General features: G+C 38.7%; 1 protein-coding gene across 6 annotated transcripts in view; it reads left to right on the forward strand.

The window, feature by feature from the left end:
* Positions 1-1,943: 1,943 nt before the first annotated feature.
* tcf3b (transcription factor 3b) overlaps positions 1,944-23,554 on the forward strand; it is a 38,817-nt gene continuing 17,206 nt past the window's right edge. For 3 of the 6 annotated variants that reach the window (XM_042482102.1, XM_042482130.1, XM_042482115.1), the window contains exons 1-8: positions 1,946-2,274; positions 5,044-5,140; positions 7,739-7,811; positions 15,026-15,099; positions 16,425-16,497; positions 16,975-17,015; positions 17,235-17,367; positions 19,215-19,261. In XM_042482102.1, the coding sequence (XP_042338036.1) occupies positions 5,066-5,140; positions 7,739-7,811; positions 15,026-15,099; positions 16,425-16,497; positions 16,975-17,015; positions 17,235-17,367; positions 19,215-19,261 (516 nt within the window). In that variant the 5' untranslated portion in view covers positions 1,946-2,274; positions 5,044-5,065. Of the gene's footprint in view, positions 2,275-5,043; positions 5,141-7,738; positions 7,812-15,025; positions 15,100-16,424; positions 16,498-16,974; positions 17,016-17,234; positions 17,368-19,214; positions 19,262-23,554 lie in introns of all 6 variants that reach the window. The other 3 variants (XM_042482123.1, XM_042482110.1, XM_042482138.1) reach the window with 3 other exon arrangements.

The raw sequence follows: 23,554 nt of genomic DNA on the forward strand, positions 1-23,554 counted from the left end.
TGTTTGAACTGTTTTCTCTGAACTATTTCTCTCCCCCCTCCTCCTCTGTGATCCTATACTCTGAGCTCTCCCTCCTCTCCGCTCTGCTCTGGAGCAGGCAGTTACTAGGGGTGTGTTGGTCTTATGTTTGTCAGCTCATTCACAAAAACAACGGCTATATAGAAATAACAGCAAATGATTAGTAGATTGGCAAAAAATATCAGGTATTTGGATAACCTGTTATCTATGTCAGTTGATTTTTAAGCAAAAATGTCAAATTTTTACAAGTTGAAGCTTCTTTATTGTGGTGGTTTTTTGCTTTTCTTTGTCATACACGATAGAGAAGTGAATATTTTGATTGTTTTGGATTGTTGGTCACGTTCATTTTTACATTAACAATAAGCTCAGGTTCAGGTATCTGTATTTTTACTGGTAGGTAGATTTGTTCTGCAGGAGACAGATGAGACATGCACACAAACTGCAAAAAAAAAAAAAACAAAAACAAAAAAAACCCCAGACAAACAAACAAACAAAAAAAAAACCCAAGACAAAGACAGACAACATGTGCATGATGAAAAAATATTACCACTCCAACAATCACTAAACCATTAAAATAAAAATAAATAAATAGATAAGGAAGCTTAGTCTCTATAATATCTGTGCAGTTAACAGAATGTGAAGTGTTCATTGAAGGATGGCTGCTGGAACAAACACAGTGCTTGAGTACATTTGCAGTCTTCTGTAAATTAAAATAGCCATTCTTTTTTTTAGATTTAAAAAAAACAAAACAAAACAAAAACAACAGTTAATAGATTAAATGAGATAAATAGCAGTTTCATCAATATTAAAAATAATTGTTGGTTGCAGCCCTGCAGAGGAGATCGTGTTTCATTATGACTAATCATTTATAGATCTAGGTACTTTTTAATTGTTTTGAATATTTATTACACAAAAAGGTCATTAATTAATTGAGATAAATAGCAGATTAATCAATGTTAAAAATAATTGTTTTGTTCCAGCTCTATAGTGGGGATCATGTTTCACGATGATTGATAATGTATAGATATAGTCAGTTTGATGAAATATTATTTTGGCACCATTAAATGTTTAGAAAAGTGTTTTTTACATCAAATATGTGCATATAAGTTATGGGGGAAAAAAAAGCCGAGAAAAGAATCGTTCTCCTTCTAATAGTCCAATGAATCAGGAAATTATGTGATATATGTAAATAAATATAAATAAATAGTTTAACATGAGGCAGTATTTTTTTTAAATAACAATAACAATTTTTAATTAGAATTTAGTTTACAGTTGTAACAATTTATTATTATAGATTATATCAATAAAATTATACTATAAATAATGTTGTTAAAATGAAATTATGTTAAAATTATATATTCGTTTTCGCAGTTTAATTATTTTTATTACTAAAAAACCAGAAACGAATTATTTAAAGCCACGGGTTGAAGATATTGTTTTGTTTTTTAAAAAGGGGGACAGTGGGCCCACCAACCACAGTAATAAAATGATGTCAGCGGGCATGTTGGAGCCCCCCTCAGCCAGCTTCCCTGAGCACACAGGGAAAGTGAGCGTCAAGAAGAAGGCGGGCCCAACTTGGATTCCCGTCCGTTCGTTGGCCGCCGTTACTGACAGTCAAGCGCACACGCTCTCCCATTGGCTGAGCTCTTTCGCATTTATCGTGCCATCTCGTCAAGCTGCTGCTGTGTAATCGCAGGTAACTTTCTTACGATAGCCTTCCGCTGGACGACCTAGTGCTCGTAGCGCTCTTGAATTTTGAGGATTGCAGACACAGCAGAGAAAACCGAGCGTCGGCGTTAGACGTTATCGTCGTTTTGGCCGTTGTAAAGCATTAAAGCTGTATTTTTTCTCGCGTGAAAACCCCCCGTCTCTCAAAGGCGTTTGAAATCGGACACCGCTGGCATTGAGGCCCTCACTTTTGTGCGGAGGGATACGTTGTTGCGTCTGACAATGTGGACGGAGGTGGTGAAGATGTCTACGAGAAGAATGAAATCATCTCAGTTGTAACAACAAAAAAGGAAGACGCGAGATTAGTTACTATAATAGATTTGTTTGCACTCAGACTTGTTACATTGAAGCAAACACGTGGCTGCTGTGTGAAAACCAGGCTCGCCGGGACAAAAGGAAAAGACATCCACGGTGCTCCAATGCGTTTCATGCACTGAGGTCGAAATTCTCTTGAAGTTTTATGTTTTTCCCCTCGCGAGTCTCCGCTTTTCTTTTTACTGTTGGATATCAGACACTTGGAGAGGAGAGGTAAAAAACACCTTCTTTCACTTAATCTTTGAAGTTGCATGAATTTCGATGGGTTTCACTGACACCTATTTTGACGCCTTGCAATTTTCGAAAAGTTTTCGGGAATGTGTGGTTAAAGCGGGGGATGTAAGTTTTTTGTCTGGGTTTGAGGTGGCGAGCCAAGTGTGTGATGGTCTCCGCATCGACCACGGAGAGGAGGAAATTACTCCTTTGTTCTGCAAAAAAGACCCCGCTAACGTTAACTTCTTGCTAACAAGCCTCATTTTGTTTATTTTTTTTCCATCGTGTGTGCCTCTGCTAGCTGTAGCCAGAGAATGTGGAAATATGATTGTGAGCATTTTAGCTGAACTTTATGTTGTGGGCCTACATGTATTTTCCACAAACTTTCCATAAAACCCCCGTTTGGTATCCCTTTAAACATTCCTTTATGGAAGTGTCTGGCCACCAGCTAGACTTTATTTTATTGCACATTTGGCAGGAAATTCCTCCCACCCCCACCGTCTCCTGCACTGAACTCCCTCATAATGCACGACTTGAACCCTAATATGTGAAAGAAAGAGCTCACTATTTGTTGCATGAACTTTGCAGCTGTTATTCTCCAGGGTCACCACCGTTGCACTAGTTTTTACAGATAATTTCTCTATGAAAGCACAACTTGGCGAATTTGTTAGTATGATGTCAACATGTTTCAAAATAAATGGTGTTAGTTGTCAGCTTGGCCCTGGATGTGGCCTAGCGGAGATGATCAAATAATGTTTAGCCAACATCCTGTGGTGCCCCTGGATGTTTACTGTCATTGTTATAAACTATTTGACCCAAAGTGGTTGTTATATATAATAATGTGTTTCTGGCGCAAGACATCCGTTTCTTTTGGGCAGCATTTGAATCAACAGTTGAATATGCTTTTCTGCTTCGGCGGCCCTTGTTCTCGAAGTAATAGCATTGACATGTTAACAGTCACTTATTTTTGCTTTTGTTTTCACATTTGACAGCAAAAACATGTGTAACCAGTGCGCGCTGAAATGTGTTTTTATTTTGCACAGTTTTAAATGTTAACAGTAGTTGTAACATGTTTGTTAGGTACTTGATTTGGCCTTTTATTGTCATGTCTAAAAGCCAAAAACCTATGCAGGCACACACACATTTATATATACATGTATAATGAGTTATATGTAACATTTTGTGTAAAGCATCTGCTCAGCTCAGTGTCTCTTTTGTGCAGAATGACCTGCCTTCTCTGCCTTGTGTGGGGTGACAAAGACCCCTAATCTGCTTGCTTCAAATATTGATCCAGCACTAGCTGAAGATGCCATTTTGTTACATTAAGCCCCTCTAGTGTGCTCTACTCCATTTAACTCAGGGGTTAAAGAATATTTGCAAGTTTATTTTAGTGGTGTGTGTGTGTGTGTGACCTATTTTGCCCTTGATTTGGCCATCTTATCCAAAAGTTTGGAAAAGCAATGACAGCCATGTTCCAAGCCTATTTACACTTGGGGCGATGTGTTAGTGTGTGTTCACTTCCTTCCCTTGTCTCAAGGTTAAATTAGTTCTGCTCGTCTGAGTTCACTAGACTTGGACTGTTTGTCTCCCCTGAAGTGACTTGTGTTATTTTCATACATGCAGAAAATTATTTGAGACATTTAATACTTCTGTTTATGCCTTCAAGTACTTCTTTATATATCTCTTTATTTCTTTGCATACATTTTTAATATTCAAAACTCTGTTTGTTTACATTTTACAACTTGCATTCCTCAGAAACATCCATCTTTTTTTTTTTTTTTAGTTTTTTTATGTTAGTGCTGTATTACAAAAGAGGCTGTAAAAGCACACCACCTGTTGGTGTCCAAGTGCCTCTATTCCTCCACTCGCTCCCCTTACCATTAGTTCCCCTGTGAGGCTCGCAGAACCGCCGCTCAAGCATCAGAGAGCGGCCTCAGGCTTGCGTTGGAATGCAAAACACAGGGTAAATCCAGTATTCATGCTCACTGTGTCATTTGACAAGGTTCTTTCTGAGTTGACATATGGTAATTTGGTAATGACGTGTTTGCATACAGTCATTAGCTCTGCCTTTCACCCCTATTTCCTTGGGCTAACAATAGTCCCAATTATGTCTGTAATTGTAAATGTATTACATTCTCTTTTATGTCGCAATGATCGACATATGGTTGTGTTATTCGCCAGGGTTGCGTAAAATGAAAGACAATTTTTTAAGTCATTACTTGCTCGTGATTTGACTGAGGGCAGAGTATTCATCATTTCATGGCAGTGTCTCTTCTGCTGCTTGGATGGGAAGGCAGTGTCTGACTGAAATTAGCATTTTAAAGTAGACCCGGCTAAAGTGTGTAGTGTTAAGTAGCCTAATGTTGTCTATTTTCCCTCATCGGTTTGCAGTGAGTGAGGAAGTAATTTGAGCTGTATGTTTTGGCCAGCTGAGACTCAAAAGGAGATTTTTCTCAGATACATAATATTGCCTTTCACCTGTATTATAACGCAGTTTTGAATCACAAACACAATTTTGAGGCGTTTGCAATAAGAAAGTAGTTGTTTTTAAAATTCAAGAATAATGCTGACTTGCATTGATTTCTTATGGGAGACTAACAACTTGCCAGTATGAATCATCTCCAGGGTTTTGATGTAGCACAGATAGAGTAGTTTGAATCTTTCATTACCATCACCCTCTTGTTTCTTTTTTTTTTAAAATAGATAAATGTAAATTCTTTGTGCTTGCTAGTGCCATTAAAATCCTGTATCTGCAAATTTCTCTCATAGGGTTTATTAGAGACTGAAGGGTATGAACGAACAGCAGCAAAGAATGGCTGCAGTGGGAACTGACAAGGAACTCAGCGACCTCCTGGATTTCAGCGCGGTAAGCGAGTGGGAGAGCAGTCTGGGTGGTTCGGGGTGGCAGTGGTAGGTGGGTGGCATTGGGAGAAAACAGAGGTAAAGAGTGCGATACAGGTTTGGGTGGGTATGAGCAGAGGAGAGCTGGAGGTCTGGATGAGAGAAGTGGGGAAAGGGGCGAGTATGGGAATTAGCAGGAAGCTTAATTTATAAAAATCTGCAATTTGTTTACTTTTTTTAATAATAGTTTCTACCAGCCCAGTGTATTTCCATCTTTCATTCTTGGCATGCAAAGGTAGTGCTGATTGCATCAAAGCATGGCAAGTAATACTGCTGTGCCTCAGGGTGACTGGTGAAAATGAATTCAAGTCTTAAAAAGGGATGCACGACATTGTATTTTTTGTTGAAATCCAATATTTCCAATACTGATATTGATATATTTAATTTTTCTACCCACCTAATGTTAGTGGTCCTAGCGTCTGTTATGTTGTGGAATTTACATCATATTATGGGAAGACAAATCAAACTTGAGGCACTTATGTGGAGCAGCTGAATTTGGTTAAATAGCCTTTATTCAGATCATGACTGTACAAAAACACAGACTGGTTTCGACACTTGGTCTTCACCAGAGTGCAAAAGATGGCATTAAAATCATATTTTGCGCACTCGTATCGTGATGGCATAGTAGCAGATTGATACATTACAATACAATGCTTTTCATTGTATGTAATAGTCATTCATTGTGAAAAATAGTGAAAATACTTCAACACTTAAGGATGATGTTTTGTAAATGTTCACTTTCTGTATAAAAAAAGAACCAATTTGTTATATAGACAAAAATCAGTATGTTGTCCAATTCCAATATTTCATTTTAAAGCCAATATCTGCCAATACTGATGATGTGCCAATATTGTCGTGCATCCCTAGTTTTAAATCTAAGTTATTCATTATGTAGGTGAGGCTTAGACAAGGGTCCTCATTACAGGGAGACGCTCTAAAATCTAAACGGTGAATCAGTAACGAATGCAGGAAGTAATTTCACCCCTGTTTGTCTTGTTAACAGAATCTGAGGGGGGAAATATTGTTTATATATGAGCAGACAGCTCCTGCGTTTCTTTTTGTCATATTTTTAGAAGACATTTTCACTGAGATGCTTTCAGAGGTATCCTCCAGACATTATCAACAAAGTGGATAGAGGTATTCTGTTCAGCTTTTATTTACCCGTGTTTCATTTTGTTGTGAAGCCTTTGTTGAGCTTTACGCTGACATAAACATCTCACAGGCCCAATGGAGCTGTGTTACTTTTTTATCTCTGAAAAAAATTGAGTAGCTGTTAAGGCTAAATTGCCAGTTCTGTATGATTATTATATATTGGGGCACAACAGGTAATTCCAAACTGAGGCTCCTAATGAATATTTGTCAGCAGACTTAATGTCCCATGAGATTTCTTTTGATAAAGTACAGTTGATTAATACTGAAGTGTTTACAACATTGCTAAGAGTTGTTGACATTTTATGAAGTTTAACACCAGGGAACAGTGGCTTCGATTTTTTAGTAATTTTTTTTAAAAAAGGCATGAATTTGTTGATGGAGACTCGTTTTAATGACCTGCATGATTCAGTCAGCTGCTTTGTTCATGTCCCGTTCTCCGTCGCACCATCGGCATTTCAAGGAAACCTTACCCCATGAAAGAAAAACACTCCTTGTTGTGAAGGGGGTTTGTGGGAGGTTCTCATTAGACGGTTGGATTTGTGTTAGAAAAGCTCACATTTATCAGCTGCCACTTTCTATCAGCAGATATTGCGTCTAAATATGACATTGATAATTGGATGAGAAACTGTTGAAATTTGCACAAACAAATTTACTGCTCTTTGTTTATTTGCTGGCTAGTCCTGAGAATGCATGCAAGATTGGGCGTGCACTAAATAGAAAACAAACATGTTTGAGATGTCTGCGAGCAAATGTAACAGAAATAAAGATGGTGTCCAAATCAGTTGTTGGCTCATGTAGACTTACCCTTGTCAAAAAAAAAAAAAAAAAAAAAACACGGAGAGAGCTCATCATATGTGGTAGTGGCAGATTGTGTTTTTGTGCCCTACTTTTAAAAAGGTTTTGGTTTCTACAGTAGAGTTATGTCACGTCATTGAAAGATGCTGTATAGCAGATATTTAGACCACACCGTAACCTCATGGTAAAACCCACAGTGGCTCTGATCTATGGCCCAAGGATCAACTCAATACAAAATATGTTTGAAAGGTTTAATTTCAATATGCTTTATATTTATTTGGGGAATAATTCCTTGCATTTGATATGAAATAAAGGGAAGTAGTTTATGCTATGTTTTTGCCAAATAAAGACAACAAGCATGTTTAAAACTTGAGTTTGTATAAGCATGTTTTACTTTTATGCTCCAAGTCGTTTTATCAATTGTGGAATCATGCGGTTTTTTAATTGTTTATGTTTCACTTTAGACTGATTCAAAACTGAATTGCCTGCAGGGAAAAAACACACAAGAACTGAACGACATGTGTATGTGATGTCCTTTATTAGTGGAAATAGGATGTGTGAAGTGTGCCGTCCTTTGCTTTGTTAGTTACAGTGTCTTTCCTCTTTTGTCTTGTAGATGTTCGCGCCTCCAGTAGCCAATGGGAAGAACAGGACAATGACACTCGCCAGCAGTCAGTTTGGTGGATCAGGTAAGCTTTCAAAGCAGTTAAAATTGTGTTATTTTACTGTATGTTTTCATTTTTGTGTCATTCTGTTGATGTAAATGCACTTGATTTTAACTGGCATTGCTGTGGGTACGTGCACGTGTTTTCAGAGAAACAATATACTCATTTAAGGTTAAATTGATGATCTTTAGTCAGTCAAATTAAATGGAAAAAATCAAATGTCACTTTGCAGAAATCATTATTTTCTCACACAACTCTTTTGCTATCAAGCGTGCAGATGGTTTCAGTTTTATTCACCCCAGTTTTGAGATCACTGTCTCAGTCAGTGTAGTAGAGGTAAATTTTATTGCACGCTTTACAGAATTGCATTTCGAAAAGCTCAAACAGACAGTCGAATTTCCAAAAACAATGCCTGGGGTTATCCTTAAAACAAATTTCATTGGAACAATTTTAAACCAAAGAATAAAAGTAAGAAATAGGCTGCGCTTGTATTTGTACATGCAACTATTTGTAATAGATTGAGTAGTGTGAGTAAATTTTTAGAAGCCGTCACATTTAACAAAATGCTACAGTTTGCTTTATGCCTTGTGGTTTTCCCAATTTAATAGGAAAATGGTTCATTTAGACTTCAGCCCTTATGATGGAGTGAAACTGTGCAGGTTTATTACTATCTCCTTTTTTAGCATCTGTCTATTTTCCCTTTTCTTTAGTCTTTGTTTCACTATCTTAAAGTGCAGAGTAGCGGCAGTTCACCCCCTCAATCACCTGAAGCCTTTGAGTGAGCTTTTCTCTCTTCCTGAATGTTATTAGTAAGTCGTGTTACTTTCGTTCCTCTGTCACCCTTCCAACCTGGCGTGTGAAATCGAGTCACACTCCCCAGTGCTCCCCAGAGTGAGAACTTGGCCACTGAGGAACAAAGGCAAAAAAGGGGCTTATGGACTTGAAACGACTCCCCCACCCTGAAGTGTAAAACACTCCTCCCCCAACACGGCACAGGGCTCTTACCCCCACTGATCTGCAGGAAATGGCTTGAGTCCGAGACAATGTCCCTCACCCCTCGCTCGCAGCCTCTTAAACTGGCCCAGCATGCAGCGAGTGGCCAGAGTGGAAGAGAGAGCTTGTTGAATAGAGGGATCAGCCTGTGGAAGGCAGGAATCTGTTTGTTTCTATTATAGCAGGCAATTACTAAGCAGTGAGGAGTTAATTCCTTCCCCCCTCCTCGTGTCCCAAAGTGTGGCCCTCGGTCATTGACACCTATTTTAATGCGATACTTCAAGCTGTCCCATTTAACTTTTGGGGATCTGCAGGTACCCTCTAATAGCACTTTGGAGTGAAAATGCTAAGACCTGCGATTTGCAGTTTCTTGTAGATTTGTGTCATATTTAGCACTAAAACAATATGACATTTTCACGGCAAATAAAATATCTCAAAAAATATAGCAGTTTCACTGTATCAGTGTTAAACGATGATTTTTTTTATCATCAGTCAGAATGACTTTTTAAGGACTGAAAACCGAAAGGTTAGTCAGTTTTGAAACTTTAGACCATTTCGGTATTGAAATCATGAAAAATGTCTCCTTTCTGAAAATAACTCAACTCAAGGTGAGATTTTCCATTCAGTTGCATTTTTTTCTTTTCACAAAAGTAGATAAACGGCATGATAATCGTCAGCTTTCATATCACGATATACCTTAAACCAACATATCGCTGCAACCACAGACATGTAACATGCATAGTTTTTATAATTCAGTCACAGCTATTGATTATTTTCATTGTCAATTTATCTGTTTTTTCCTTTTTTCCAGTGGCTAGTTTTCTGTGGCATAAAAAGGCGAAAAATAGAGAAAAATTTCAATTAATATTTCCCAAAGCCCAAGATGACATTGTCAAATGTCTTTTTCTGTCCACAATCCAAATATATTAAGTTAACTAACATAAAGAAACCAGAAAATATTCCCATTGAAGAAGCTGCAATCAGAGAAGTTTTGACTTTTTAAAAAACAACAAAAAAGACTTAAAGTGTTTGAATGATTATTAAATTAGTTGCCAAATAATTTAGTAGTCAATAACTAATATGGTTAATTGTTGCAGCTCTAAAATGGAACACGGTTTGTCTTTTGAGGAAGAAAAGTGGAAGCTTACAACTGGATGCATGTGACTTTTTTTTTTTTTTTTTTAAGATGTAAAGGAGAGTTTGTAAATATATGTTGAAACTCCGAAGGATTGCTTATTATTCCAAAATACAAAATGGCTCCAGATCAGGAAACCTATTTATTACAGAAATGATGACCATTAAAGAACAATGTCCATCTATGACGTCACTTAGGCGGCTTGTATATTCAGGGACCCAGCAGCGCGGGAACGGCAGCGAGCAGCCTAGTGGCCCACCAGACCACCTCTATTCATCAACACAAAAGTGCTCAGAGGGGTGCTAATTGCATTAGGCGTCCTTCTCCCTTCCTCAGTGGCCAGAGTTCGTGTGTGTGTGCGTGTGTGTGTGTGGGGAAGGGTGTGTCGGGTAGAGTGGAGGGGAGAGGAGAGGATTGGCAAGAAGTGTGGGATGTTTGAGAAGTAGGGGAGGCAGAGTGTGACGGTGTGTGGTGGGAGCTGGCCAAGCCCACAAGCCTTCAGGCAGGCGTCCCCTCCGTCACCTCTGCAGCTGCTGGCAACGTCTCCAACCCCCTTCACACACACAAATACACGGGACGCGACAGGCTCGCTTCCCCTAGATCACAACAAACAACATTGCAAATTTACACATGTGGTCTCTCTCGGTAGCTCGCACACCCGCAACATGTTTGACTCCTGTGCTTTCGGCTGTATACCTGCACACGCCTGCAGTATTTCACTGCACGTTGGAAAATCTTAAGCTCTCAAAAAGAGGAAATCTCAAAGGAGAGTGGCTTCCGTCTTCAACTAAATTAGATGTTTTCAGAGCCTGCAGCCGCGAGAAGGCTTTGTGGCTCAGAAAATAAATATTTTTTCTGGTCTCTGGTTGTGAGTCAGTATTTGTCTTGCCATGTGACTTTCACTGGAAGTACATTCACACCAGCCATGCCAAAGTCTGGATGGATGTGATATACGTCCAGAGAACCTGTTGTTTTCATGCCAGCCCTGTGTCTTTCACATTTTGTATCTGCATGTCTAATTATTAGAGAGAGAGCAGGGTATTTTTAGTCTTAGTTTTATTTTACCAGTTTGACGTTCATCACCTGTGTTCGTCACCTAGTGCACTTTCCAGCTTAATGTGTCTTAAGTGTGAAGATGGCATAGGTACTAGATTTGTCAGTTTACATGAGCTACAGGTCTCTAATGCTGTCCTCAAATAATTTTGGATGTCATCTTCAGAATTCACATTAACAGTAAACATTTAGTGGTATTTAGAGTTGTTGTACTACCAATACCAGTATTGGAAATCACTATCGCCTCAAATTCTAGATATTGGTAAGAACCCGAGTCTATATACCAATCCAAAACCAAGTAATAAACTTTAAAGTAATTTCACACCTGGATTTTTCAGAAACCAATTCCTCTTTTTCACTTTTAAAACCTGAACCTTCACAGTAATAGTATCATATGATATTATCATGATACTTAAGTCACACTGCAATTTTAAATGTTTTGCAATATACTTAGTATTGTGATAACATGTATTACGATTTATTATCTTTTTTCAACAGTAAATTATGTCCTCAAAGGAAACATTTGTCAGCATCTGTTTTATTTAATTTTTATTTAAGTTTCTCACTTGAGTCATTTCTTTTGCATCGAAATGTATCTAGTAGCTTAAAAAAAAAAAAGATTTCATTATTCCAGTACCAAAAGTTGCTTTGTTGGATTTGGAATTATGAATTAAAAAGCAATACTGGGTGTCTGTGTATCGATACAGTATTGCCTCACAAAATATCGCAATACAATACTACTAATACAATACAGCAATACTACTAATACAATACAGCAAGTTTCGCAATTCAACTTTTGGCAACCACTTATGTAGAATAGTAACGAATGGTCGATTCCCAGTAAATTGTGATACTATTAACGGTTAACCTCAGAAATGTGATTAGTTCTATTGCATTATTCTCTTTATATATTAGTACATGTTTTGCAAAGGGTTAAGCCTGAATTATGTCATGTAACAGGGATGGCAATCATTTCACATCCCCACTAGGGCTGCATGATTGGTCAAATATTAATCATGATTTTGGCTTCCCACAATTGAATAAACATGGTAGGCTATGATATTGACATTTAAAATGCATGCCCACAGAAAACTCTGCTGCATATCAAATCTAGCCTTTCCAAACAACAAGCCACGACTTTTGCAGTGGCAAAAAAACTTTCCTGAATGGCATAACTGCAGATTGGCAAAATGAAAATTCTCTGTTAATCAATAGTCCGTTTTTTGGATTTAGGAGAGAACAAATCATAAGCAAAGATTGCATAAGACTGTGTTTGCGCTGTAAAGCAACACAACTAACTTATAAAACCACTTGGAAAAAATCTGTCATCTGTCATATAATCAATGTATTAAGGCAGAGGAAAAAAAAGACTGTTAACATCAGTTTCACAAGGTCAGGTATGGGAAGGGAAAAAAATGATATCGGAGCATCTCTAGTATCAATAACAATTTACTTTTTGTACAGCATCCTTTTTTCCCCTCGCAATTTACACATAAAATGTGGAAATGTCAGTACAGACAAACACTTCAGAAACATCCACCATCCTTTGTAATGCATTGATAGGTTTCATATTACTGTCATACATATGTTGTCATTACTGTTGTTATAGATGATTAACAAAAGATTGTTAAACCATTGGAGGTAATTTTTGCGGCTACTAATATAATGTAAACACAAAAATGTTAGCTGTGAAAGCATGAGGAGGTGTTTTAGTGCAGCTACATTAGCGTCACATTGACTATTGTATCTCATGATAATCAATTGCAGCTATCTGAAAGACATGTACAGTAGCTGAGAACAGCAGTGTGAGGGCTTTGTTTTTTCCTGTAGTGTGTGTTGGATAGCAACACTACAAGGCAACTGGAGGAATAAAAACCTCAGAGTGAAGTAAGTGATGAAACAAGGATGAAATAAAGCCCAGATTGGGCAGATCTGTGTTTGTCCTTTTAAATTTCATTGAGAACGCAGACTCTTTAAGTGTTCGCGGCTATTTTTTTAGGTCACAGGCAAAGGGTTGGTTTAAAACAAAGTACTAAAAATATTTTTACTGGCCAAAATAATTGATGTAGGAGTACATCTCTGACCTACTTTGAGTGGTACAAAACATATCTTGTTTTTTATAATTAGGCTATAAAACCTGCTTGTTGAAGAGCAACATATGCTGGATATAAATATTATCTCAAATCTAGTGACTGTTGGAGCGTTTGACTCAGCCCGTGAAGGTGGCGGTAACTCTATTTTGCATTACTTTATCATTTTTGTTGTTATCGATGTTCGATATTACACCTGACAAGAGATTCACAACAATAGAAAGGTCTCTCTCCTGGCATAGTGGGGCTCTCCTAGGCTGGCTGAGCGTCAGTGTCACCTCAGCAGCTCTCCACCTTGTTTTAATTGCCTCAGAGTTAATTACTCCAGTAAGTGTGAAACAATGTTGTCAGACTTCTGCTGCACAGCCGTGCTTTCGCTCTATCCTCTGCACCCCCGCTGGCCAAATGGAGGCTTCATAGGCGAATGAGTGGGGTATTGAAAATAGCTGTGAAGATTATGAAGTTAGTCTCTTAACTCTCTTTGTTGGTTTGGTGAGGCTGCTCGGCGCAGGTTGTTGTCAACAGTGATGTGTAATTTTGTGCGTTACGTGTGTGTGGCGCATGTGAAAATACTTTATCATTTACCAGCAAATTGGAAGAAGCTAGAGAGAGTGGAACGAGGAAAGGTGTTTTAGTTAAGATGCATCTATTAAAAGCTAGACTGCAAGTAGCTCATTGATGATGTCTCTCCCCTTAAGTGGATTTTTATCTCACTAATTTGGTATTACTTCTCCTGGCACCAAGCTTTGGCTGAGTTGTCTTCATACAAAGTCTGTCATCTTTATTTAGCAGCGAGCCCGTCACCATCGTCCTGTGCCATTGGACATGGTTGACGGTGGTGCAGCACCGCTTTATTAGCGCTGTGGCCTTTCAGCGGGGCCGATCTGACAGTGAGCGAGGCTGATCTTTTGAGGTCCCCTCTCCTCCCTGCTTGCCTGATTCTCCATGCCACTGGCATCAGCTCCATAGATCACGGCTGTCGCAGCGTGTGTAGGTGCTTGCACCGCTCTGTTAGTCTCATCACTCATTCTCACTCGTCAGCCAGGCTGCTGATCTCGCCCAGACCCCTCTCACTCTGCCTTCCCTCTCGTTCCTCTCTCTCTCTCTCTCTCTCTCTCTCTCTCTCTCGTCCCCTTGCTTTCTCCTTCCACCCGCTCGCTCGCTCTCTCTTTTGCTTTCTCACACACATTTTTTTAATTAGGCAAAAATCAAAGACGAAATATGAATATTCATAAGGAAACCACATTAATATGCACAATTATGCAAATCAGCATGCAATTAAGGCTTGTGTCTCCAGAGAGCCTGGATAGCATTAGTGCATAAGACAGGGAGAAGGGGATGATGGGGGTATTTCGGAGTTTTCTGCTCCACCAGTCTTTTGGCTGTGCTTTTCCTTTGTGCCACACATCAGCTCTTTCTTTACCTCAAACATTGTGGCTCATGTTTTGATGTTTTATGTTATTTTAAGTGTTTGTATGTGACAATTTGATTTGAGTGGGATTTGAATGTGATTTGTGTTACATGTTATCCTCTTGGACAACATTAGGGATGTGGAGGGTTAATTTTCTGCTATTCAGTGACCGTAATAAACACTAATGGTACACTGAGCAGCATTCCCTATGTTTTTTCCTTTTTTTACAGAATGTTGTAACATTGCGTCTCGAATGTGACAGCTTAGTCTTTGATCAATAGTGATGTGCTCTCCTGGCGTGTGCAAACCCATTGTGGCCACTTAAGGACATTGCATGTTGAGAGTAGGATGTGGTGACAGGTTCCCTTGATACGACTCCAACATTGGGGTATTTCTACATATCTGCTGTGACACATAGGATAATAATTACATACTGTCATTTGGGGATTGCTAACATCACTCACAGCATTAGTCCGACCTGCTTTTAGATTCTTTCATCTCTAACTTGCTGGTCTCCCTACCTGTCAGTCTTAACAATATGTCTTCCTTCTTGCAGCAATAGATGAGCGCAGCGGCTCTGGGTCTTGGGGCTCAGCAGAACAGAACAGCCCATCGTTCAGCCAAGGACGGGTAAGATCTAAACACGAGCACTCTTAAGTCGCACGCGATTTTAAGTTTGGAGATCTAAGCATTAACACCAGATGCCATGATACTGTTGCACACGTTTAGTTAATCACTCTGCCATAGATGAACACACACCCTCTCCCCCCACCGCCACCACAACAGCTTAGTACTGCTTCATGCCGTGTGCCATGTTTGATTTGAAGTGGTAGTTTTACTTTCTACCTAATAACCTTGGCTCAGGATTCGGCATTGGCAAGCTCTCTGGTAGCCCAGAACCTCTGTGGAAGCCCACCGGTAATTGCAGCTTCACATCCGCTGTAACTGTCTTGGCACAACTCTGTGTAAATACAAGGAACAGGGGGTGAAATAGATGCAGCAGGCTTTGATTACCACAAGTTGATAATTAAGAAAGTCGGTTTGAATCCCCCAAGCTGATGCAGATTTGTTTGGCATGGATCCTGTTAGACGGAAAAGCAGAGGGAGGGTAACCACTAAGCCATATAGGTGTCTTAACAAGAGTGGAAATCATTTAGGTCTTTTAGGTTGTTTGTCCAATTTTAGAGCATTTTATTTGCATTTTGTTTTAAGGCGGGGTTTATACAGACATGAAAACCCTGAAAAGTCATGGAACTTGGAAATTGCCATTTCCAGGCCTGGGAAGTTTGGAAAGCTAAATATGCCCTGTAATTTTTGGTCATAGAAATCACAAACATATAATGTGTCCAAGGAATGTTGGAAATTTGAAAATCCAACGATAATTTCTAGTTATGTTGTCATTTTTGTTATTTTTGAAGAAAACATACTCGGAAGGCATGTTTTAAAGAAAATATAAATTGCCCCAATTTTTTTTTTCAAAAATTATTTCTTTAATTACTAAAAAAAATAAATAGAAAAGACCCGCATTTCATGAAAGAGAACATGCATGTTTTCTTTGAAAATCGTCTTAATAGAAAATACAGCCATTTAAAGTTGTATGCCTCTCAGCTAACACAAAAAAAGCATAAATCCCTCCCCAGTGCTTAAAATGGTTTCAAATGCCTCCCCCCTTTTGCACCTCCCCCTCCCTTCTCATAAATAATGATCAGTCCTTTAGTTATATTTAGATATTCAGTGCTAATCCTACTCTGAATTAATTATTTTTTAAAATAATGTATATCGACTAGCTAAGCTACCATATAGAAATGAAAAAGAATTGATAAGGAATGTTGATGGTCGTCAAGAGAATGTATGGTCTTAAACTTGCTGAAATATCATGGAAATGTATTGTTAAAACTGTGTATGAACCCAGTAAAGTTACTCACGTTGTTTTGTGTATGCTGTTGTTCCTACAGGGCTATGGCGAAGGATCCCACTACAGTGAGCATGAAGGCTTGTCCTCTCCGTTCATCAGTTCAGGGGTTGCAGGTATGTTATTTGTTTAAGTATCCAAATATTTTTTAACACTGATTTGGTTAAAAATTAGAAATTTTTTTGTATAAATGTACCTCTCAGTGATGGGGGACGTGTTGCCTCGTCACACTCCAGCTTTAAAATAATCACGTTGATAATGGCCGATACGACTCTTGTGTGTACTTTGTTTTCTGGGTGGCAGAATGTGTATGTGTCTACATGCATGTATGTGCATGTGTGTGTGTGTGTGTGTGTGCCTGTGTTCATTCGTTGAGTGTTGGGGATGTTAGGGCACTGAAGCAGAAACCTTCCCTAGGGTTTTGTCTGGCAGGCGGCTTTATGCAGCTGAGCGTACTGAAAAAGGGGAGGGCATCCCTGGACTTTTTGTACTTTAGAAAAACCTACTTTTCATTTGTTTAAGCACACATCATTGCCTCTTAATTCGCTCATGGTTTCACTCACGTTTAAACAATCATCACTTCTATCTTACAGGTAAAAGTGAGAGGCCACCATACCCTCCGTTTGGAAGCCAGGTACGTTTGCTTATTCCTTGCAATGTTATATGTTCATGAGAGATAAATTCATCTACTGTGTCACGTAAAGGAAACCCTGTTTTCTCACTTCTCTTTTCATGCTAAACACTTTGAATTAACAGTCTTCATTTCCTCGAAGAGAAGCTGTTTGTTGGATCCCACGCCCCCTAAAGTATTAAAAGTAAAACCTTGTTTCCTTGTCTGTCTCTGTTCTCCTAGCCTGGTTTTCTTCCTAGCGACATAGCGATGCCGAGCCCAGACGCCATGTCCCCCTCTGGCCTGAAATCTGGCTCCCAGTTTTACCCGTCATACCCCAACAATCCCAGGAGAAGGCCGCCTGATGGAGGCATAGGTAAGATAACTGGACAAGACATGTTAATTCTTGTTTCTTTGTTTTCATTTTCTGTCTTTCCCCTGATATGTTTTTTTTTTTTGGGAACTGTGGCTTCAGCAAATAATTCTTTTAATTTTTTATGTGTCTGCTGATTATTTTCTTAATTAATTCTTTGCCCTATAATATGTCAGAAATAAAAAAAAAAATCCCAAATTCCCCAGAGCCCAATATGAGGTCTTCAAAAAGTTCAAATAAGCGGCCTTTAATTTTTCTCAGGCCAAGGAACCCTTAGCTAAAAAACTTTATATTAGGGTTGCAGCAGAATGACGGTTTCAAGGTATAACATGGTGCGCAAATCGACTGTTTACAATTTAAAAAAAACCCATAAAACTGGATGGAGAAACTTTTCCATTTCAAAAATAAAGGGAGCCTTTTAACCCAGAACTCCATGAAAATCAAATGATATCAATTTTAGTTATGGTAATAAAATGTTTGTTCAACCAAAAAAAAGCTTCTCCTCATTCCTTTAAGGGTCATTGTAACTGATAATAATAATGATTCTGTGATACTGTTAAACTGCAATATTTACTATTTTAACAGTTACTATACTGTGAAACTCTCATATTGCTGCAGTCCTACATATATTGCATAAAACTGAGTTGCATATTAAACAGGGTCTACAATAACATGTAGTTTGGAAACATACCCTTTGGATGATGCATGTAATACTGAGCTATTAAAATTATTATTATTGGCAGATTCATGTATTTATTCATCTTTTTTTCTGAGGTGGACGATATATCAGAATCTCTTGCTCAAAAAGTTACAAAACGATCCACAAAAATGTCCATACTTGGAATAATAATGCAGCCAATTAGCCAACATGCTTCAACAGTATGTTACTGTTAGCTAACGTGATCGCACAAAGATTCATGAGAAAAAAGTCTGCCTATCATCAGTTTTGTGTGAAGAATTTGTTTTCTTTCCCTTAGCTTTGTTTAGTATTTTTTACACAAAAACGAACAATAATGTTAAAGCACTTGTGAAAGACAGTTTAATGTATTTTTTCTTTTTTATGAATAGGTCAGTTGTTTTAGTTAAAAAATGTTGGAGTCATTTTGAGATTTATTTTAGATATACTGTTAATTAAAAAACCAAAATTGGATACAATTAACACTTTGTCAAACAGTAATTTGTTGCCCCCCCTGCTGTAACTCTGAGGGCCACCGAGGGGTCACAGACCCCCTGTTGAAGACCCTATTGTCTGACCAACAGTAGAAAATCAAAAAATATTAATTTTGATGTCTAAGAAAACCAGAAATTGTATAAACAAAAACATTTTAGTGGATGTAGGGTGTTAATAATTAGCATTTTTGCTTCAGAGTTGTCTTGAACAATAAATTGATTATCGACTTATTATTATTTAACAGCTGGATAACTGAGTGACTTAAGTTTTTCTGCTCTGCTGTTAAATCTCAGCTCTTCAATTTATGGACGCGTTGTTGGCGCAAAGATGAAAACCAGACCAAAAATTATTTTCTTATCATTTTTGTGTAACCATTTTGAACAGTTCTTTTAATATAGTTTTTTTGTGGTTATTTTTGTCTCCGTTGGACAAATCTTTGAAGCTTTACACAGATGAGTGCACAGCAACATTCATTCACACTGACAGACATGCACATATTCACTAACAAACACATGCTGCAGTGTGTTCACTGTTTTCTGTTCTCCTTTCTGCAGTTGCATTTAGAGCACACAAAGAAACTACACCTGAACCGACATGACGTTGACAAATGTGTCTTTGCTGAGCCCTTATTTGTGTTTTCGTCTCACCTTTTCTTTCCTGTGTCTCTGCCCGTATGTAGAAACCCAGCCAAAGAAGATTCGGAAACCCCCTGGCCTGCCGTCCTCGGTGAGAGCTTATTTCTGCTCGCCTTCACAGCTCACAGTCCTTTTTCTCTCTCTCTCTCTCTCTCTTACTACACACACTTGCTACACATAAACACACAGGGAGATGCACACACTCTGCTCTCCCTACTCTGCTTGAGCAGTTCTGTGACAGACAGGGGTAAAGACCCTCTGCTCAGTCAGACTCTCAGTGAGCTGACAGTCAGGCAACTCAGGCCCCAATAAACATCATCACTGTGGTTGTCTCTACACTACACTCAAGTGGTTTCAAGTGGTGTTCAGGGTCTGGTTGTCATGTAGACGAGCAATTTTATAGGATTTTGAGGTTCCTTGTCAAAGTCTGGTAACTCACCTTCTTCAGTGGCCCGATTTGAATTATATGTTTTGTAAGAACACAGAGGTCCAGAAGTTCAGAGTCTAGTAAATCACCAGGGCTGTTGATAAAATATCAATAACAAACAGACATTCGATTGCGAAACTTTATGGGCTCACCAGTAAGGATTTCCCCGTGAAATGTTACGTCAGGCTTGTAAATTTGGCAATTCATTTGCCTGACTGGGCAAGAGGTAAAAAAAAGAAAAGAATTAAACAAATTATTAAACGATTTTCCAGATCTGATGACTGACGTAACTAAGGAGTGAACCACTGCGCTTCCTTTTTATCTCTGTTGAGAGTTGCACATGTACAGCACAGATTGGGCACTTGGCAAGAAAATTATGGCAGGAAGATGAGGTTTATGAGCTGAAGTGCAGGCGAGCATTTCAGTCATCCTGGAAACAGGAGTTAAGTTTGGTTGCATTCGATGACGTGGGCAAAACCCCAATAGTAACCCAAATTTGAGAGCAAAGGGGGATAAAATAGGGTCATTTTTCATGACACTTAAGTCTTTGTTATGTGATATGCGCTAAGAAAGTAAACAATTTTTATAGGGGCAAGTACAATATGACTTCAGGCATGTAGATTTCTGACCCAAAAACAGTGATGTTGAACCTTGCAATATTTGATTTAGAAAAAAAGCAGTACTACTAACTTGTCTGTCTGCCTTGTGAGTTCTTGCGTGGGTCTGGGCAGCTGCACTGAACGCAAAATTTTTATTTAAACTGGTATGAATACAAGTTGACCTGTGAAAAAAATTGTTTTTTGGATAACATAAAAAATCAGAATTATGCTTTGATCTCGGTCCAAAAAACAGTGAATTCTTGCTTCCCACTTCAGCACCAACCACCACGCAGAGATGGAGAGAGGACTATGGTCTTTAAATGAAGTAATACAACATAGGACATTAATTAATTTGTGGTGTGTAGGTATGTAGGGCTTTTAAAAGACATGTTTATTTTTAAATAACCTATATGGAGATATATTAAAAAAATAGGTATTGAAATGGTGTGGATCTGTTCTTTAGAGGGAATAATCAAGCAAAATTTCGGGACAATTTGTACTGCCCCGTGAGACGTAAAGGTGTACGATGCAGGAGTGCTGTGTATTCTTTTGGGCGCTGTGTCCGCGATTTTCATAGCTTCTTCTTTGGTGTGTGCTGCTTACAGTCTTGCATCTGGCTGTTAATGTCCCAACATCACTTGTGTGCTGTGTCCCAAAAACTGCAAAATGAGAAAATAAGGGCAAAGGGCAGAGTTTCTGCAGATAAATGCGCTACCAAACACTTCTAGTGGCTCATAAGTGATGATTGAGAGAGATTACTTTTGCAAGTGTAAACATCGGTTTTTAGGAAATGCCTGCATAGTATATCTTTAATAATGAAACATTGTGGAAGTTATTTAGCTAAATAGCAAATACTCAAGCTGTCTGCCAAATTTTCACCTCTTTGAGTTTAAATCTTGGAGTTTTAAGTTCCTTAACATCAGGTCATGAATAACTTTTGATCCTTAAAATAAGAAACCTAAAGCGATTCAGTGAGATTTCAGTTTGTGATGTGGATTTGATACAGGACACAACTGGGTGCAGTTGAATCCCAGTGTTACGTCCAAGTGGTGCAAAGTATCGTAGTGCCTTGATTTACTGTACCAAGTGTCACGTCTTGTCAGTGGGCCCAGAATTCCCAGCAGCTGATGTGTGTGAATGACGGCAACCACACATAGCTGGAAACACAAGTCACCGTGACATGTTTGAATATGTCCTGAATGAATCTCACTGTTAGTTTAAAGTGACTTGACAAAGAATTGAATCAGGCAGCAGTTGCCCACATTATTCCCATTTATAGATTATTTCCACTGAGTCCTGTGAGCTGATTACTAGCCAGTACGTTCTTAGAGTTTCAGCTGCTAGATATCATAGATGATTCAGAGGCCATTTGCTCAATTAAAATACCACACAGCATTTTAAAAACGAACTTAATTTCTCCCTATGCGGACATATGACAGTTTTTAAGGTCCCGATCAAACACATGCATATTTTGTAATATAGAAAACAGGATATTTAAAGTCAGAAGAACCTGACTGGGTAATTTCTCGTGTTACTGTTGCTATTAGAGCCCAGTTTTGCTGCTTGAGCTGCCACTTGATCATCAGTATGAAATACTGCCATTGCACAAACATTATCTGTCACCCAGTTCTCACGCTACTGATGTTCTCAGATGACTAGAGTGACCTAAAACATAAACGTGTTATGGAAGCTTTGCATCCCCATTTGAGGCCTGTGTGTTTCAGCATGGTGGCTTGAAGTGGTGCAGAAGCAACACAGACAGAAAAAAAAAGACATTTAGAGAAGTTATCAACCCTTTTTTGTAAATATTAGGTTTGAAATTGTAATTGTAAATTGTGCATGCCCAAGATATGTGCCCGATTATTCAATTAGTTGATTTAATGTTGCTTGTACCCTCGCTAAAAGGCACCAGAAATACTGTCTGTCAAACCTGTTACAATTATTTGATGGAATTTTAGTCACCCAGTGAAAATGCCGAAGGATTTATTTTCCTAAACAGTGTTATTTTAAAAAATGCTTTAAAAAAACAAAACAAAACCATTTTACTCAGTTGTCGTGTTGAGTAGGATAATAGGCAACATTCATGTTGCTCGGGGTAAAGTGCAAGACATTACAGCGGATTTCTAAATGTGATTTGGCTGTTGAAAAATATGATCAACTATTTCAAATGGCTCTTATAATTTGCTAAATATTTTTAGGACAACCTTATAGATTAAACAGTGCTTAATTTTGACTGTTTTCAGAGTTTTTGCTTACTTTTAGAAAGTCAGTCTTAGCGTCAACTTTTGTTTTAACATCAGGCAAAGTAGTCACGAAGAATATCCCTAACCCACACACATTAGCCCTGTCCTTGCCCTACAATTTTATCATCTTAGTAAATGAAAATAGACTCAAACCTATGCTGTTTTTTTCGACGCATGGATGAAGTAAATTTAAAGGATTTATATGGCTGACTAGATCCAAATCATGGAGCCATGGATGCGTAACCAGGCAGGGAATGAAGTCAAGCATGAACAGTGTTGTGTTCAGACTCTTTCATGGTTTGAGATAAAGTTACAACAGATGCAACCACTTTAGTATTTATTAGGTGGGTACATATCAGATTAAATATGCTCCTTTCCCACTTTACAAAACCCCCACAAATATCTCATTTTTGTGGTTAATAGCAAATATTACAATTGGCAATTCACTCCTGGGACAAATGACTGCAGTAGTCACGGATATTTATCGGCTCTAGTGCCGATCGGCAGTGATGGAAATATGACACCCGGACGGACACTCTAATTTTAGCCCCTTTGCCAGAGGGATGTAATAACAAGCTGCCACAAAATACATTCTTTGTTCAAGCAGCACTCAAACAAAGTTCAAAATGTAGCTTTCATTGAATTTGGGAGAGACTGAAGAGAAACATCATCATTGGCCTCCATGCTGCTTTCTGCTGTTTACAGACTTGTTTTCCGTGTCGTCTAAGATGTTGAACGTGACACACCAAAAAACACAAACCCAAAGGCATTCTTGTCGGCTGCAGAGCCGTGTTCACAGCTCCGGTCTGCTGGCAATGGGAAAGAAGTCGAGCAAACATCGGCTTTGTTTGAAAAGGGTATAATAGTACGGAGATGGATGAGCGTGAGACCTGGTGAACTTGCTTTTTAGCTCGTCACTTAATTTGTTGTGCGCTGAAGAGGAAATGTTGTGTTTCTTCAAAATGATGTTGGTGCTATCCCCGTCAACCTGTCGGTGTTGTCGTGTTGAAGAGGCTGTCGAAACCTCTGCGTGTAGACCCACGCGTCTGCGGTGACTGCATCACAGAGATTGAGTGTGAACACTCTGTCTGACCGAAGCCCCCTCTTTTTCACTG

The sequence above is a fragment of the Plectropomus leopardus genome, chromosome 3, assembly GCF_008729295.1.
Source record: "Plectropomus leopardus isolate mb chromosome 3, YSFRI_Pleo_2.0, whole genome shotgun sequence".
In the NCBI taxonomy this organism is placed as follows: domain Eukaryota; kingdom Metazoa; phylum Chordata; class Actinopteri; order Perciformes; family Serranidae; genus Plectropomus; species Plectropomus leopardus.